We start from the raw sequence: 18,222 nt of genomic DNA on the forward strand, positions 1-18,222 counted from the left end.
TTTAATTCCATTTTTGAAACCAAGACCTAAAGTGGATTAAAAAAAAAGAGTAGACATGGACATGCCAACTTTTCTTTATACTTTATGAATCAAACCTGATTTGACCTGACGAAACCTGCAAGTGTGACTGTACTCTAAGGGTGATGTTCCCATTTAGATATGGATTTTCTGTTCTTATCATTAATATCTAATATCTAATAATGATATCTATAATATATGTATTTTTATATTTAGAGCATCAGCTAAAGTCCATAATTTCCAGATGATGTTATCTTGCCAGCACATAAATCTCACAATAAATACACACATTTTTCTCTTTTAGTGGAATGCTGTGAAAAGCAAAATTCTGCCACTTTCTAAACTAAGCTGTTATTAGGTTTTCTCCAGTCCTGCGTTCGATACCGGAGGTATTGATTGTTGAAATTAATTGTCTGCCTGAAGGTTAAAGAGATCGCCGGTAGAGATGAGCGAACGGTGAAATGTACGAAGTTTGATTCGTGTAGCCGCTCAATACTCGACTGTTCGATCGAACATCGAACCCCATTATAGTCTATGGGGAATAAATACTCTTTTAGGGGGAAACCACTATTTGACTCAAAAGGGTCACCAAGTCCACTATGACACCCCAGGAAATGATGCCAACACCTTGGAATGCAACTGGGACAGCAGGGGAAGCATGTCTGGGAGCATCTAACATGCCCAAGTCACTGTATTACGTCGGGATCCCTGTCAGCTTGAGATATGCGGGAGCTGACTTTTTCCCATAGGAATGAATCGACCAGCATTGATTGGCCGAATGCCATACAGAGTACAGCTCTGCTATATCTCCGGTGTAGCAGTGCTCAGCGCATGGCCAGCACTGCTACATCTCGGCATAGGAATGCATTGACCAGCGTTGACTGGCTGAATGACATACAGAGTAAAGCATTTGGCCAATCAACGCTGGTTCTGCCGGAGGAGGCGGAGTCTAAGATCGGTCCACAGCAGTCTCCATTCTGGTCCGATTTTAGACTCCATCTCCTCACAGAAGAGCCTCCGACAGAACCAGCGTTGATTGGCCGAATGCTGTACTCTGTATGGTCAATGCATTCCTATGGGAAAAAATCAGCTCGCGCATATCGCAAACTGACAGGGATCCCAATCAGATAGAGCCCCAAAGAGCTGTGTGAGTGACATTCCCACCTAAATAAAGGTTATCCCTAGCTATCCCTGCCTGTACATCTATCCCTGTCTCACAGTCACATAGTTCACAGTCTCATATGAACCGGATATTAAATCTACTGTTTGTATAAATTGGAGGTCACCTGAATTAGCCAGCCAATTACTTTTTCCGATTTTTTTTCGATGCCTCCGTTGTCGTAGTTCCTGTCCCACCTCCCCTGCGCAGTTATTGGTGCAAAAAAAAGCGCCAGGGAAGGTGGGAGGGGATACAAATTTTTAGTGAGTTTGCCACCTGGTGATCGACTCAAATCGAACATCTCAAACAGCCTGATATCCGATCAAACATGTACTCGATTGAACGCTGTTCGCTCATCTCTAATCACCAGCATTCATACTCATTGAGGATAGATGTTGCCATGACGACTGAGAATACTAAGGTAATGCTAATCAGGTGAAAGTAGAACAAGATAGAAGCTATGCCGCCAACACAATAAAAAACAAAGCAGCCAAAAATAAAAATATAACTATGTAGTTTTTCTCTGAGCACAATATTAGGGCTAATGCCCCACAACCCCTTGCTAAATCTCCTGTAGCTAACCGAGTGAAAGGTACAGTAGCAGTGTAGTGGAATCCCATCTACACACGCGGGATGTCTGCAGCAGACCCTACATGTGGGGCCATAGCCTACAGGGAATCTACCAGTTCCCAAATTGACACATAAGTAAAAACAGTGTTGCGTAGAGCAGTGTCTAAATGTTCTAGGAGTGACTTTCTCTTTTCCCAATGATCTGTCTTTTTATAAAAATTTAAGTTTTTATATTTATGCAAATGAGTACCAATGCACCAGGGGAATAACCACACCTGCTGATGCAAGCATTTTCTTCTCTTTACAGCATCACTTATCACCCCTGACAATTGACATCCCGATGTAAATTTAAAGGGGCAGTGTGAGAGGATACAAGGGAGAAGGAAATTTGTGCACCAAATGACATGACTACGCCCCTAGTGTACCAAGAAGCTCATTTTCATAAAGATAAAAACAGAAATTTCTCTATAAAGACAGATCATTTGGAAAAAAAGAAATGTATGTCTGGAAAGCTTTGGAGATGGTCATTGAAAATGTTCATTCATTCCACAATTACCCCTTTCTCGAAATCGGATAACTCTGCACTTCGTGGCATCTTGCACACAACTAATGCCAGTACTCTAATGCCAATGCTGTTTCCTATTTAACGGCGGAAGGCGTGCCATACATCACGACTGCAGATATCTTCATTTGCATGGGTGTCCAAATACTTAGACAGTGTAGGGTGAGAGGAGCAAGCATTAACGGCAATAGAGTGACTCATTTCCATTCTTTCTGTTTAGACAAATAATATACCCACAACTATTGGTATGTATTCAGCCCGTATTTGTGGTATAAGTGTGTTTGGAGTGCAAGCATTGCATGGTAGACTGCCATATCTACACCTATATCGTGTGATAAATTTGTACGTACTTCTTACATGAGGAATGAGCTCAGATGGCATGTAGTTGCTAGAATTAAGCCAATTACATTTTGTAAACCCTGGACCCGACGCGCCGATGCCTGACGTATAGTTACAAACACAGCCAATGAATGACATTTGCTTCTTCTCAGTTATAGAATATTCCATGAAGCAGAAAATAAGTTCTGGGGTGAAATATATTAGAAAAGCCCACGTGTCACTGCCTAGAGACATAGCATACAGTAACATTTCAATGGTTATTAATAGAGATGAGCGAACACTAAAATGTTCGAGGTTCGAAATTCGAATCGAACAGCCGCTCACTGTTCGTGTGTTCGGACGGGTTTCGAACCCCATTATAGTCTATGGGGAACATATACTCGTTAAGGGGGAAACCCAAATCCGTGTCTGGAGGGTCACCAAGTCCACTATGACACCCCAGGAAATGATACCGACACTGGGACAGCAGGGGAAGCATGTCTGGGGGCATCTAACACACCAAAGACCCTCTATTACCCCAACATCACAGCCTAACAACTACACACTTTACACACTCAATACCACCTCTCTGACAGTAGGAAAACACCTTGAAACATGTGTATTTGGCACTTGCAGTGAGGAGAGCTTGTCACCAGCAGTGAATTTGGCCCTTGTAGTAAGTTGAGGTTGGCACCAACATTTGTTTTGAAAATCAGGGTGGATTGAGCCTCTAACCAGCAGAGTTTGGGCAAATTCATGGTGGAGGGAGCCTCTAAAAACCCCAGTTTGGACCAATTCATGGTGGAGGGAGCCTCTAAAAACCCCAGTTTGGACCAATTCATGGTGGAGGGAGCCTCTAAAAAACCCAGTTTGGACCAATTCATGGTGGAGGGAGCCTCTAAACAGCCCAGTTTGGACCAATTCATGGTGGAGGGAGCCTCTAAACAGCCCAGTTTGGGCAAATTCATGGTGGAGGGAGCCTCTAACCAGCCCAGTTTGGGCAAATTCATGGTGGAGGGAGCCTCTAAAAACCCCCGTTTGGACCAATTCATGGTGGAGGGAGCCTCTAAACAGCCCAGTTTGGGCAAATTCATGGTGGAGGGAGCCTCTAACCAGCCCAGTTTGGACCAATTCATGGTGGAGGGAGCCTCTAAAAACCCCAGTTTGGACCAATTCATGGTGGAGGGAGCCTCTAAAAACCCCAGTTTGGACCAATTCATGGTGGAGGGAGCCTCTAAAAACCCCAGTTTGGACCAATTCATGCTGGAGGGAGCCTCTAAACAGCCCAGTTTGGGCAAATTCATGGTGGAGGGAGCCTCTAAAAACCCCAGTTTGGACCAATTCATGGTGGAGGGAGCCTCTAAAAACCCCAATTTGGACCAATTCATGGTGGAGGGAGCCTCTAAACAGCCCAGTTTGGGCAAATTCATGGTGGAGGGAGCCTCTAAAAACCCCAGTTTGGACCAATTCATGGTGGAGGGAGCCTCTAAAAACCCCAGTTTGGACCAATTCATGGTGGAGGGAGCCTCTAAAAACCCCAGTTTGGACCAATTCATGGTGGAGGGAGCCTCTAAAAAACCCAGTTTGGACCAATTCATGGTGGAGGGAGCCTCTAAACAGCCCAGTTTGGACCAATTCATGGTGGAGGGAGCCTCTAAACAGCCCAGTTTGGGCAAATTCATGGTGGAGGGAGCCTCTAACCAGCCCAGTTTGGGCAAATTCATGGTGGAGGGAGCCTCTAAAAACTCCCGTTTGGACCAATTCATGGTGGAGGGAGCCTCTAAACAGCCCAGTTTGGGCAAATTCATGGTGGAGGGAGCCTCTAACCAGCCCAGTTTGGACCAATTCATGGTGGAGGGAGCCTCTAAAAACCCCAGTTTGGACCAATTCATGGTGGAGGGAGCCTCTAAAAACCCCAGTTTGGACCAATTCATGGTGGAGGGAGCCTCTAAAAACCCCAGTTTGGACCAATTCATGCTGGAGGGAGCCTCTAAACAGCCCAGTTTGGGCAAATTCATGGTGGAGGGAGCCTCTAAAAACCCCAGTTTGGACCAATTCATGGTGGAGGGAGCCTCTAAAAACCCCAATTTGGACCAATTCATGGTGGAGGGAGCCTCTAAACAGCCCAGTTTGGGCAAATTCATGGTGGAGGGAGCCTCTAAAAACCCCAGTTTGGACCAATTCATGGTGGAGGGAGCCTCTAAAAACCCCAGTTTGGACCAATTCATGGTGGAGGGAGCCTCTAAAAAACCCAGTTTGGACCAATTCATGGTGGAGGGAGCCTCTAAACAGCCCAGTTTGGGCAAATTCATGGTGGAGGGAGCCTCTAAAAACCCCAGTTTGGACCAATTCATGGTGGAGGGAGCCTCTAAAAACCCCAGTTTGGACCAATTCATGGTGGAGGGAGCCTCTAAAAACCCCAGTTTGGACCAATTCATGGTGGAGGGAGCCTCTAAAAAACCCAGTTTGGACCAATTCATGGTGGAGGGAGCCTCTAACCAGCCCAGTTTGGACCAATTCATGGTGGAGGGAGCCTCTAAAAACCCCAGTTTGGACCAATTCATGGTGGAGGGAGCCTCTAAACAGCCCAGTTTGGACCAATTCATGGTGGAGGGAGCCTCTAAAAACCCCAATTTGGACCAATTCATGGTGGAGGGAGCCTCTAACCAGCCCAGTTTGGACCAATTCATGGTGGAGGGAGCCTCTAACCAGCCCAGTTTGGGCAAATTCATGGTGGAGGGAGCCTCTAAAAACCCCAATTTGGACCAATTCATGGTGGAGGGAGCCTCTAAACAGCCCAGTTTGGGCAAATTCGTGGTGGAGGGAGCCTCTAAAAACCCCAGTTTGGACCAATTCATGGTGGAGGGAGCCTCTAAAAAACCCAGTTTGGACCAATTCATGGTGGAGGGAGCCTCTAACCAGCCCAGTTTGGACCAATTCATGGTGGAGGGAGCCTCTAAAAACCCCAGTTTGGACCAATTCATGGTGGAGGGAGCCTCTAAACAGCCCAGTTTGGACCAATTCATGGTGGAGGGAGCCTCTAAAAACCCCAGTTTGGACCAATTCATGGTGGAGGGAGCCTCTAAAAACCCCAGTTTGGACCAATTCATGGTGGAGGGAGCCTCTAAAAACCCCAGTTTGGACCAATTCATGCTGGAGGGAGCCTCTAAACAGCCCAGTTTGGGCAAATTCATGGTGGAGGGAGCCTCTAAAAACCCCAGTTTGGACCAATTCATGGTGGAGGGAGCCTCTAAAAACCCCAATTTGGACCAATTCATGGTGGAGGGAGCCTCTAAACAGCCCAGTTTGGGCAAATTCATGGTGGAGGGAGCCTCTAAAAACCCCAGTTTGGACCAATTCATGGTGGAGGGAGCCTCTAAAAACCCCAGTTTGGACCAATTCATGGTGGAGGGAGCCTCTAAAAAACCCAGTTTGGACCAATTCATGGTGGAGGGAGCCTCTAAACAGCCCAGTTTGGGCAAATTCATGGTGGAGGGAGCCTCTAAAAACCCCAGTTTGGACCAATTCATGGTGGAGGGAGCCTCTAAAAACCCCAGTTTGGACCAATTCATGGTGGAGGGAGCCTCTAAAAACCCCAGTTTGGACCAATTCATGGTGGAGGGAGCCTCTAAAAAACCCAGTTTGGACCAATTCATGGTGGAGGGAGCCTCTAACCAGCCCAGTTTGGACCAATTCCTGGTGGAGGGAGCCTCTAAAAACCCCAGTTTGGACCAATTCATGGTGGAGGGAGCCTCTAAACAGCCCAGTTTGGACCAATTCATGGTGGAGGGAGCCTCTAAAAACCCCAATTTGGACCAATTCATGGTGGAGGGAGCCTCTAACCAGCCCAGTTTGGACCAATTCATGGTGGAGGGAGCCTCTAACCAGCCCAGTTTGGGCAAATTCATGGTGGAGGGAGCCTCTAAAAACCCCAATTTGGACCAATTCATGGTGGAGGGAGCCTCTAAACAGCCCAGTTTTGGCAAATTCATGGTGGAGGGAGCCTCTAAAAACCCCAGTTTGGACCAATTCATGGTGGAGGGAGCCTCTAACCAGCCCAGTTTGGGCAAATTCATGGTGGAGGGAGCCTCTAACCAGCAGAGTTGTGGGAAAGCAGGGTGGAGGGAGCCTCTAACCAGCAGAGTTGGTGGAAATCAGGGTGGAGGGAGCCTCTAACCAGCAGAGTTGGGGGAAATCATGTTGGAGGGAGCCTAGTATTAGCAGAATTGTGCAACGCTTATGGTGGATGAGTATGAGGATGCGGAGGAATTGGAGAGGTTGAGTACAGACATGGAGTTTCATGTTGGGGTGCTTTACACAGGTGGGCACAAAAATGAAGGCTCTATCCAGTGGTGGTTCATTTTTATCAAAGTGAGCCGGTCGGCACTCTCAGCTGACAGACGGGTGCGCTTGTCAGTGATGATGCCACCGGCTGCACTGAACACCCTCTCAGATAGGACGCTGGCGGCAGGACAGGACAGCACCTCCAAGGCATATAGGGCAAGTTCAAGCCACAGGTCCAACTTCGACACCCAATACGTGTAGGGCGCAGAGGGGTCGGAGAGGACAGGGCTGTGGTCGGAAAGGTATTCCCGCAACATGCGCCTATACTTCTCACGCCTGGTGACACTAGGACCCTCTGTGGCGGCACTTTGGCGAGGGGGTGCCATCAAGGTGTCCCAGACCTTAGACAGTGTGCCCCTCGTTTGTGTGGACCGGTGAGAACTTGGTCGCCTACTGGAGGAACTGTCCTCCCTGCCGCCAACGTCACATGCTGGAAACATCTCCATCATATTCTGCACCAATTGCCTGTGGCAAGCATTGATGCGATTGGCCCTCCCCTCTACCGGAATAAAAGACGAGATGTTGTTTTTATACCGGGGGTCAAGGATAGCAAAGATCCAGTACTGGTTGTCCTCCATGATTTTGACAATACGCTTGTCGGTTGTAAAGCACCCCAACATGAACTCAGCCATGTCTGCCACAGTGTTAGTTGGCATGACTCCTCTGGCCCCACCGGAAAGTTCAATCTCCATTTCCTCCTCATCCTCCATGTCTACCCATCCGCGCTGCAACAATGGGACGATTCGAAGTTGCCCGGAAGCCTCCTGTATCACCATCACATCATCGGACAACTCTTCTTCCTCCTCCTCCTCCTCCTCCTCCATTAAACGCGATGAAGCGGACAGATGTGTGGACCTACTCTCCAGCTGTGACGGATCGGATGCTATCCCTGACTCCTCTGTGTGATCTGAGTTATCCCTGATGTCAATCAGGGATTCTCTCAGAACACACAAGAGCGGGATTGTAAGGCTCACCATCGCATCCTCAGAGCTCACCCTCCTTGTGGACTCCTCAAACACCCGTAGGATGTCACAAAGGTCTCTCATCCATGGCCACTCATGGATGAGAAACTGAGGCAGCTGACTTTGTGGCACCCTAGGGTTTTGTAGCTGGTATTCCATCAAAGGTCTCTGCTGCTCAACCACTCTATTCAACATCTGAAACGTTGAGTTCCAGCGTGTGGGGACGTCGCACAAAAGCCGGTGTTGTGGCACATGCAGGCGTTGCTGGAGAGATTTTAAGCTAGCAGCGGCTACTGTCGACTTGCGAAAGTGGGCGCACATGCGCCGCACTTTCACCAGTAGCTCTGGAACATTGGGGTAGCTCTTTAGGAAACGTTGCACCACTAGGTTGAAGACGTGGGCCAGGCATGGAACATGTTGGAGTCCGGCAAGCTCCAGAGCTGCTACCAGGTTCCGGCCGTTATCACATACGACCATGCCTGGGCCCAGGTGCAGCGGCTCAAACCATATTACCGTCTCATCGAGGAGGGCATCCCTCACCTCGGAGGCAGTGTGCTGTCTGTCCCCCAAGCTGATCAGCTTCAGCACAGCCTGCTGACGTCTACCAACGCCAGTGCTGCAACGTTTCCAACTCGTAGCTGGGGTCAATCTAACAGCGGAGGAGGAGGCGGTGGCGGAGGAGGAGGCGGTGGCGGAGGAGGAGGCGGTAGAGGATGAGGAGGAGGGGGGTGTTCTTCTCGTGTCCCTGCCAGGAATGTTAGGCGGGGAGACGAGGTACACCGGGCCAGTTTGGGAAGCAGTCCCAGGCTCAACTACATTCACCCAGTGTACCGTCAGTGAAATGTAGCGTCCCTGTCCGCATGCACTTGTCCACGCGTCGGTGGTCAAGTGGACCTTTGTGCAAAGCGCGGAACTAAGGGCCCGCCTGATGTTGAGTGACACGTGCTGGTGCAAGGCGGGGACGGCACACCGGGAGAAGTAGTGACGGCTAGGGACGGCATAGCGAGGTGCCGCAGTTGCCATCAGGTCCAGGAAGGCGGGAGTTTCAACAAGCCGGAACGCCAACATCTCCTGGGCCAGCAGTTTAGCGATGTTGGCGTTCAAGGCTTGCGCGTGTGGGTGGTTAGCAGTGTATTTCTGCCGCCGCTCCAATGTCTGAGAGATGGTGGGTTGTTGTAAAGAAGCGCCTGATGGTGCCTTTGATGGTGCAGGAGAAGGAGATAAGACAGGAACAGGGGAGGATGAGGGAGAAGTCAACAAAGTGGCGGAGGCAGATGAAGTGGTGTCCTGGCTCGTCCTCTGGAGTGCATCGCCAGCACAGTCAGCAGTGGCAGTGGCAGAGGCAGAGGCAGTGGCAGAGGCAGTGGCAGTGGCGTGAACGGCAGGCGGCCTTTGTCCTGCCATTGCTGCCTGCCACTGATTCCAGTGCTTGGATTCCAAATGACGGCGCATTGAAGTGGTGGACAGGTTGCTCTTCTCAGAGCCCCTAATCAATTTCGAGAGGCAAATTGTGCAGACAACACTATATCTGTCCTCGGCGCATTCCTTGAAAAAACTCCACACCTTCGAGAAACGTGCCCTCGAGGTGGGAGTTTTTCGGGGCTGGGTACGAACTGGAACATCTTGGGAGATTCCGGGTGTGGCCTGGCTTCGCCTAAGCTGCTGACCTCTGCCTCTGCCTCTAGCTACCCTTTTTGGTGCTGCACTTGCCTCAACATCCACACTACTTTCCCCGCTTGACATCCCCCCTGTCCAGGTCGGGTCAGTGTCCTCATCATCCACCACTTCCTCTTCCAACTCCTGTCTCATCTCCTCCTCCCGCACAATGCGCCGGTCAACTGGATGCCCTGACGGCAACTGCGTCACATCATCGTCGATGAGGGTGGGTTGCTGGTCATCCACCACCAAATCGAACGGAGATGGAGGAGACTCTAGTGTTTGAGCATCTGGACACAGATGCTCCTCTGTTAGGTTCGTGGAATCGTGACGTGGAGAGGCAGGTTGAGGGACAATGAAAGGAGCGGAGAACAGCTCTGGGGAGCAGGGACAGTTGGGGTTATTGTTCTGTGAAGCTTGGGAATTTTGGGAGGAAGGAGGACAAGACTGTTGGGTAATAGGAGGAGAGGAGGCAGAGTCTGACTGGCTGCTGGACAATGTGCTGTAAGCGTTCTCTGACAGCCATTGCAAGACCTGTTCCTGGTTCTCGGGCCTACTAAGGTTTGTACCCTGCAGTTTAGTTAATGTGGCAAGCAACCCTGGCACTGTGGAGTGGCGCAATGCTTGCTGCCCCACAGGAGTAGGCACGGGACGCCCTGTGGCTTCACTGCTACCTTGCTCCCCAGAACCATTCCCCCGACCTCGCCCACGGCCTCGTCCACGTCCCTTTCCGGGAGCCTTGCGCATTTTGAATTCCCAGTTAGAAATTGGCACTATATACCAGTAGCAAAAATTGTGGGTGCACGTAACCCCAATATATTCTTTGAATTCCCAGTCAGACAATGGCACTATATACCAGTAGCAAGAAATGAGGGTATTTATAACCCCAATATATTCTTTGAATTACCAGTCAGAAACTGGCACTATATGGCAGTAGCAAGAAATGAGGGTATTTATAACCCCAATATATTCTTTGAATTCCCAGTCAGACAATGGCACTGTATACCAGTAGTAAAAATTGTGGGTGCACGTAACTCCAATATATTCTTTGAATTCCCAGTCAGACAATGGCACTATATACCAGTAGCAAGAAATGAGGGTATTTATAACCCCAATATATTCTTTGAATTACCAGTCAGAAACTGGCACTATATGGCAGTAGCAAGAAATGAGGGTATTTGTAACCCCAATATATTCTTTGAATTCCCAGTCAGAAACTGGCACTGTATACCAGTAGTAAAAATTGTGGGTGCACGTAACCCCAATATATTCTTTGAATTCCCAGTCAGACAATGGCACTATATACCAGTAGCAAGAAATGAGGGTATTTATAACCCCAATATATTCTTTGAATTCCCAGTCAGACAATGGCACTGTATACCAGTAGTAAAAATTGTGGGTGCACGTAACCCCAATATATTCTTTGAATTCCCAGTCAGAAACTGGCACTATATGGCAGTAGCAAGAAATGAGGGTATTTATAACCCCAATATATTCTTTGAATTCCCAGTCAGACAATGGCACTGTATACCAGTAGTAAAAATTGTGGGTGCACGTAACCCCAATATATTCTTTGAATTACCAGTCAGAAACTGGCACTATATGGCAGTAGCAAGAAATGAGGGTATTTGTAACCCCAATATATTCTTTGAATTCCCAGTCAGAAACTGGCACTGTATACCAGTAGTAAAAATTGTGGGTGCACGTAACCCCAATATATTCTTTGAATTCCCAGTCAGAAACTGGCACTATATGGCAGTAGCAAGAAATGAGGGTATTTATAACCCCAATATATTCTTTGAATTACCAGTCAGAAACTGGCACTATATGGCAGTAGCAAGAAATGAGGGTATTTATAACCCCAATATATTCTTTGAATTCCCAGTCAGAAACTGGCACTGTATACCAGTAGTAAAAATTGTGGGTGCACGTAACCCCAATATATTCTTTGAATTCCCAGTCAGACAATGGCACTATATGGCAGTAGCAAAAATAGTGGGTGTATATAGCCCCAATTCTATTGCTAGGGGACTTGCAGGGTATTTCTGGGGTGAAGGTGGGGGGGCACACCGTTGGAACGGGTATCGGGGGTATATATCGGGTATACGGGAATACACTGACAGTGTATTCCATTCAGGATCCTGGGAAAGCTGGGTTGCGGCGATTGAGCCCGTCAGTGCCACGTTACACTGACAAGCTTCTCCCTGGAATTTAGCTCTTACAAGAGCTGTTGTGGTTGTCTTCTCCTTCCTATCCTAGCCTGTCCCTGCCTACCCAGAATCTAAGCCCTAGCTAGCTGGACGGAAACCTCCGTCCTCGGTGAATTGCAAGCTCAGAATGACGCGAACCTGGGCGGCGCTGTTCTTTTAAATTAGAGGTCACATGTTTTCGGCAGCCAATGGGTTTTGCCTACTTTTCTCAACGTCACCGGTGTCGTAGTTCCTGTCCCACCTACCCTGCGCTGTTATTGGAGCAAAAAAGGCACCAGGGAAGGTGGGAGGGGAATCGAGTAATGGCGCACTTTACCACGCGGTGTTCGATTCGATTCGAACATGCCGAACAGCCTAATATCCGATCGAACATGAGTTCGATAGAACACTGTTCGCTCATCTCTAGTTATTAAATATACTGAACAGAACATTTCATTAATTCTTTCAAGAAAAATTCCTAAGAAAAATATTTGATGGGCTTTCATTGTATCTCCTGACTTCAACAGGGAGTGACTATGCTGACAAGAAAGGAGCTGATGTCCAGGATGTCTTATCAGACTTCTCCTAGTTCAGACATTTATGGCACATCAATATATATGTTTTATGGTATAAACCAGGGTAGACATGACACTATATGTGCAATCTGTGCAGCTCCTTCAAGCAATGGGTCCTCTTGCTATTTTAAGAAATAATAAAGCTCCCTATAGTCTATTAGATCACATCTAAGGAGCAAGATTACCTTCCATGTCACATCTACGGAGCGAGATTACCTTCCATGTCACATCTACGGAGCGAGATTACCTTCTATGTCTCACAGTAATGGGTTGATTTGCATAGTGATATTTTTTCTGTAGAGTTCGGAATGAGGTCAAAGTGTCTAATGGAAAACTAGAGTCACTGCTGCCCTTTTGATTCCACAATATAACACGGTTATACCTAAAATAAATGTATTTATTCAGGCCGTTTATAGTGTTTCCTTTAGTCCCAGAAGCATGAAGAGTTAAACGAGTGAGTGGCTTTCTCCTGGCTGTATATTGCACAAGACACCTGTATAGACTACACATAGAGGCCTCCCCGCTGTGACCAAGGCTTTTCTCTCTGCGGCCATGTCACAGATCACAGCTGCACAAGGAATTGCCTCTCTGTACAATGTACATGTAATTGCTGGGATAATTTGCTCAGTTCAGTTGTTTGTCTATTCCAGCTGTTAGCATCTTGTTACTGGATTATACACCACATCTCATACATACAGAATAGTTAGTTCACACAGACTAAAAATCTAAAAATCTTTTTAAAAATATTTAAAAAACAATGCAGAATATATATTACCGCCTTTTATAAGACAAAAGGACTTACAAAGAGCTTACCAAGCTATCACTGTATGATTCGGCCTTGGCAATCGCTTCTTCTACAGCTTCTTCTGCCACACGTAAGGCTACTGAAAGGGTGTCCATCATACTGTGTCCTGAAAGTCATATGTCACATTCATGAATACTACAGAGCTTAACAACTTTAGGAAAGTCCTATATTTCTGGACTGCATTCCCATCTTTTTATATGCCTTTTATGTGGAGAACATACAACTGGAGTAAAGCACAATGAGGGAGATTTATCATAAGAGGTATTTTATAATTCAGAATTACTGAAGTCTGTTTTAACATAAGTTTTAAATGATTGATAAATTTGGTGCATCTGAAAGTGTAGCACGTTTCTACTAAAGTGTTACTCCACTTTCTGGGCCACCCATTGCAAAAAATTTAGCCATTTTTGCATTTGATAAATCTGGAGTACAGACCGGCTCGCACCACACAATGTCCTATAGACACTTCAAATATAGAGTGAATGGTATAAAAAATGCAGCTCAAAAAGTTGCAAAATCTCTACTTTGCAACTATTTAACAACAGAATTCTAGAGATAGGGTTTAATATATTCACCCAATAATATTTGTAACATTTTCACATATTCTAGATTTTATGATAAATGTTATTGTAAGATTGGAAACCTTTTTAATGTTAGAAAATGGAAACAGATGCATTTATTTATTTATTTTCATTCTTTGTTTAGCAACTTTGTACATAGTTGTTATTTAAAATTTCCTACCATTTTGTCCTAATATAGAAGAGCATGTATTACTGGGAAGGATATGCTTATATGAGAAAGGTCTGGAACTAGGTGCAGGTTGCAAACTGCATGAAAGGGGGGTCTGAGGAAATGAAGGAATAGAGATTGCATCTGAAGGCTCCGTTCCCACAGAGTAACGCGCCGCTCATTTAGACACGTAAACACGTGTCAGAGCGAGGCGCTTCAAAACAGATCCCATTGACTTCAATGGGTGCCGGCTTATGCGCGCTACCCATTGAAATCAATGGGTTATAAAGCCTCCCATTGATTTCAATGTGTAGTGGGCGTAAGCAGGCACCCATTGAAATCAATGGGATCTGTTTTGAAGCGCCTCGCTCTGACACGTGTTCACGTGTCTAAATGAGCGGTGTGTTACTCCGTGGGAACGGAGCCTTAGGCCTTATTCACAAGTCTTTGTGCATTTTTCATTGATGAAATGAAAAGTGACCAAGTCTGCTTTCCCTCGGTTTTCTATCTGCATGTCTGTGATTTTTTTTCATTCATACGTCATCCATTTTTTATGTTTGTTTTTAAAAAATAGAAGTCTGAATAGACATGTAAATATTAATGGGTCCATACGCTGTCTATGGGAAACACTTACAGCACAAGGACAAGATTTATTGATGTGCGAAATAGCCGTAAAAATCTATTTTAGTGCCTGTAAGGAATTACAAGTCACCTTTACAAAGTAAGTTTACCAAGCATGATATTTATGTTTATTATACCATATGTAACATTTGGATAACACATCATTGGATCCCTTAAATTTCTGATGAATACATGAGATGTAAATCCTACCTTGTGTCTGCCTGTAGAACGTAGAGTCGCTCCCACAAATACTTCCTTCATTTTCTATACTTTCATCAATAAAACTTCCCTCTGAAAAGAAAGAAAATGTTCGTTTCATACTCAATAAATAAGGAACTTAGTTCAGTTTATCCATTGGAATTCCGTATTCCTCTGTATGGAAGGAATCAAGTTATAGCCTACTCAAGAATAACTATTTTTTTACAGAATTGCTCATGGAACTGACAGCATGATCTACTAGCCATTGCTATGACATCTACCTGCAGATTGGGAGTCACTATTGGGTTACCAATGCCAAAACAACTTATCCCCAATTCATATTACTGTATAGGAAATTAGTTGCATATCACAGGGGAAGGGGATCACAAGAAGGGTATGATTTGCTCCCCAGTCACAACATAGCAGTGGTAGGAAAGGTGCGCCCCTTGCCCATTCATTTCAAATGTAAAAAACAGCATAAATTGTAATTGTATATCTGTTCTAGATCGCAGTAAGTGCAGTATTATCTCAGCACTGTGAAATCCCTGTTATTGTATTACTGAGATACTGTGTGCATTATTTTGCCCTGTGACATCATTTCCCACATTATCCCTGTATTACTCTATTATCCTTGTGCTGTGGCACATTATTTAGGTATTGTACCATTACTCTTTGCATTTTTCCTGTAAAATACGTCATTGCAAGTATTATTGCTGTACTCTGACATCACTGTGTACCAAAACAATCATAAGTTTTCATGTTTTGAACTTGATGCTGACAATAAACTAAAGTGGGACCCATTTCAAGTTTTGCTATGGTGCCTTATGGTTATATGATATATCAGTAGGGACAAACAATACTTATACAGCTACGGTTCCCACAAAAGTTTTTCTAAAATTTTTAATTTACGCAATTTTAATGTAGTATAATATCTAAAAGTGTTTAGAAGATGCTCAAATCTACATATGTTATCAACTGAGAAGATGATTACATGTCATGCCAAATGTACACTTGAAAAAGAGGTCGTAACCTCAAAATGCGTTGTGCGTTGGAACTATTAATAAAGACGACTGAATTGGTGAGCCCAGACGTCCTTCTATTTTTTGAGGGATTAATTTACTGCCATTTCTGACTACATTACTGTCTCGCCTGGATCCACAGCATCCAGACACAGAAGTCCTGCAGCTATCTGGGATACTACTTTGATGCCATTAAAGTGAGGGTACATATTGACCACTTAACCATTTGTGCGATTGCACTCTCACATGCTCTCATTTTTGTTTTTGTTTTTTTCTGCTACTTTTAATCACCCTGCTTTCTCAGCACCATCATTTTGCTACCAATATGGTATCACAGTATGTGCCACTTGGCACTTTGTGTTTTTTTTGTTTTTAAGAACACTCTTATGGGTAGGTCTGAGGTTGGCAAATGCCAGGACAAGTTTACCTATATTGTGTCAAGTGTAAAATTAACTGGAGAAGGCATATGATATGGGATTATTTTATAGAGGGTGGCATAGAACCCTTAGTTCTAGTGAAGAGATATTTTAATCATTCAGCAAACTAAGATATTTTGGACAATTGTGTACTTTCAACTTTGTGGGAGCATTTTGGAGAAGGTCCTTTTCTACTCCAGCATGACTTTGTCTGTTCTTACCTTGTGTGTCTTCCCTTCCCTTTTTTTCCCTCTGCCAGTCTTTTCTAGGTCTCTGGTCTACCGACTGCCGTCCATGATGCCTTTTTTGGACTCTTGCCTCTGCCGGTGTGTCTCCTTGGTGAGGGAGTCTGCTTTCAATCTGCTGCTGTCCCTTTACTTTGGATAACTAACTAACCATGGTTAGGTGTGTGACAATTAATGTTAAGGGCCTGGGCTCTGACGCCAAGCGGCATCTAGTACTTAGAGAGCTTCGCTCCCTCCGTGCTGATGTTGCATTCCTCCAGGAAACCCACTTTGACCATATGGGTCTTTCAATTTTACTAAACACTACTTTCCCACTGCCTTTTCTGCCTTCCACGATCGTCATAGGGCGGGGGTTGCCATCTTCCTCCCCCATACGTGACTGATTTCAATTACACCCTCCCACCTCGACCCCGGGGGTCGATATGTCATTCTGGAAGGCCTCCTCCATGGCGCACCTATAGTCTTATGTAACCTGTATGCTCCAAACTCGGCCCGACTCACCTTTCTGCATAGGGTGTTCTCTCGCTTGCGCTCTCTTTCGAGTGTGTTGATCGCCTTTCTGTCCCCCAGACCCCTGCGCCGTGCCATCAGGTGCAACTCGCTAGGGAATTTCATCGTCTGATCCGCTCCCACTCGCTTTTTGACCTCTGTCGTGTAGATAACCCCACGGCTCGTTCCTTTTCCTTCTTTTCTTACCCCCATAACACCCACACGCAGATTGACTATTTTTTTTTGTCAATGCCCAGACACTCCGCCTGCTCGTAGACTCTGATATCGGCCCCCTGTCTTGGTCGGATCACGCTCCGGTGGTTGTATCCCTTTCCTCGGCCCTTCATGCGGTCCATCGGTGTCACTGGAGTCTCAATGAAACGCTTCTTAAGTCCCAGTCCTCGCTTCCTGTATTGCATTCTCATCTGACTGACTATTTTTGGGACAATCTTGGCTCGGTGGACTCTCCTGCGGTCCTCTGGGAGGCCCATAAGGCAGTTATGAGAGGCCACTGCATAACTTTGGCCACTAAGCTTAAACAAGACAGGATAGCTCAGGAGCATCTCCTTCGTGCTCGCATTTCCTCTCTGTCCACTTCCCTAGCGGCTCGTCCGTCTCTGGGGGTCCTCCGTCGTTTAGTCCTTGCTCAGGCGGACCTCCGCTTTCTAGAGACGCGCCATGTGCAACGACTTTTGCTCTACTATCGCCAGCGGTATTTTGAGAGGCGTAATAAACCCCATACACTACTGGCCAGAACCCTCAGAGACAATCATGCTGCCTCCACTCCCCACTCCATCCTTGACCCCTCTGGTGTTCTCCAACACCATCCAGACGCAGATACCCTCAAAGACCTCCCTAATCTCCAGGCCCAGGCGGTTTTACATACCTTTACCATAAGGTGTTTCGGAAGGTACTCTCAGTCCACCTATTGAATCTCTTTAATTCTTTCCTCTCAGGCTCCCCGATCCCCCCCCTTCCACGTCTCATTCGCTTCTTACGTTGATACTTAAACTGGGTAAAGATCCCCACAATTGCGCTAATTACTGCCCTATTGCTCTTCTGAATAACGATCTGAAACTCTTCACCAAGATTTTAGCGAATAGACTGAATGTTTGGCTTCCTCTTCTTGTCCACAAGGATCATGTGGGCTTCATCCCTTGCCGCCAAGGCTGCGATAATACCAGAAGACCTTCTTCTCAGTCTAGACGCTGAGAAAGCTTTTGATCGCTTGAATTGGTCATTTATGCAGGCCGCATTGGTCGCCTTTGCCTTCTCGGGCCCGTTTCTCGCAGCTATAAAAGCGCTTTATTCCTCTCCCTCAGTGGCGGTCAAACTTCCCCATGCTTC

General features: G+C 46.3%; 1 protein-coding gene across 2 annotated transcripts in view; it reads right to left on the bottom strand.

Annotated features, from left to right (window-relative positions):
• Positions 1 to 18,222, bottom strand: part of MYRIP (myosin VIIA and Rab interacting protein) — a 346,219-nt gene that overhangs the window by 90,174 nt on the left and 237,823 nt on the right. For both annotated transcript variants that reach the window (XM_075271252.1, XM_075271253.1), the window contains exons 5-6: positions 14,719 to 14,799; positions 13,167 to 13,264 (exon numbers count right to left, since the gene is read on the bottom strand). In XM_075271252.1, coding sequence (XP_075127353.1) covers positions 13,167 to 13,264; positions 14,719 to 14,799 — 179 coding nt within the window. The remainder of the gene's footprint in view (positions 1 to 13,166; positions 13,265 to 14,718; positions 14,800 to 18,222) is intronic.

This window comes from Leptodactylus fuscus, chromosome 4 (genome assembly GCF_031893055.1).
Source record: "Leptodactylus fuscus isolate aLepFus1 chromosome 4, aLepFus1.hap2, whole genome shotgun sequence".
NCBI classification, from domain to species: Eukaryota; Metazoa; Chordata; class Amphibia; order Anura; family Leptodactylidae; genus Leptodactylus; species Leptodactylus fuscus.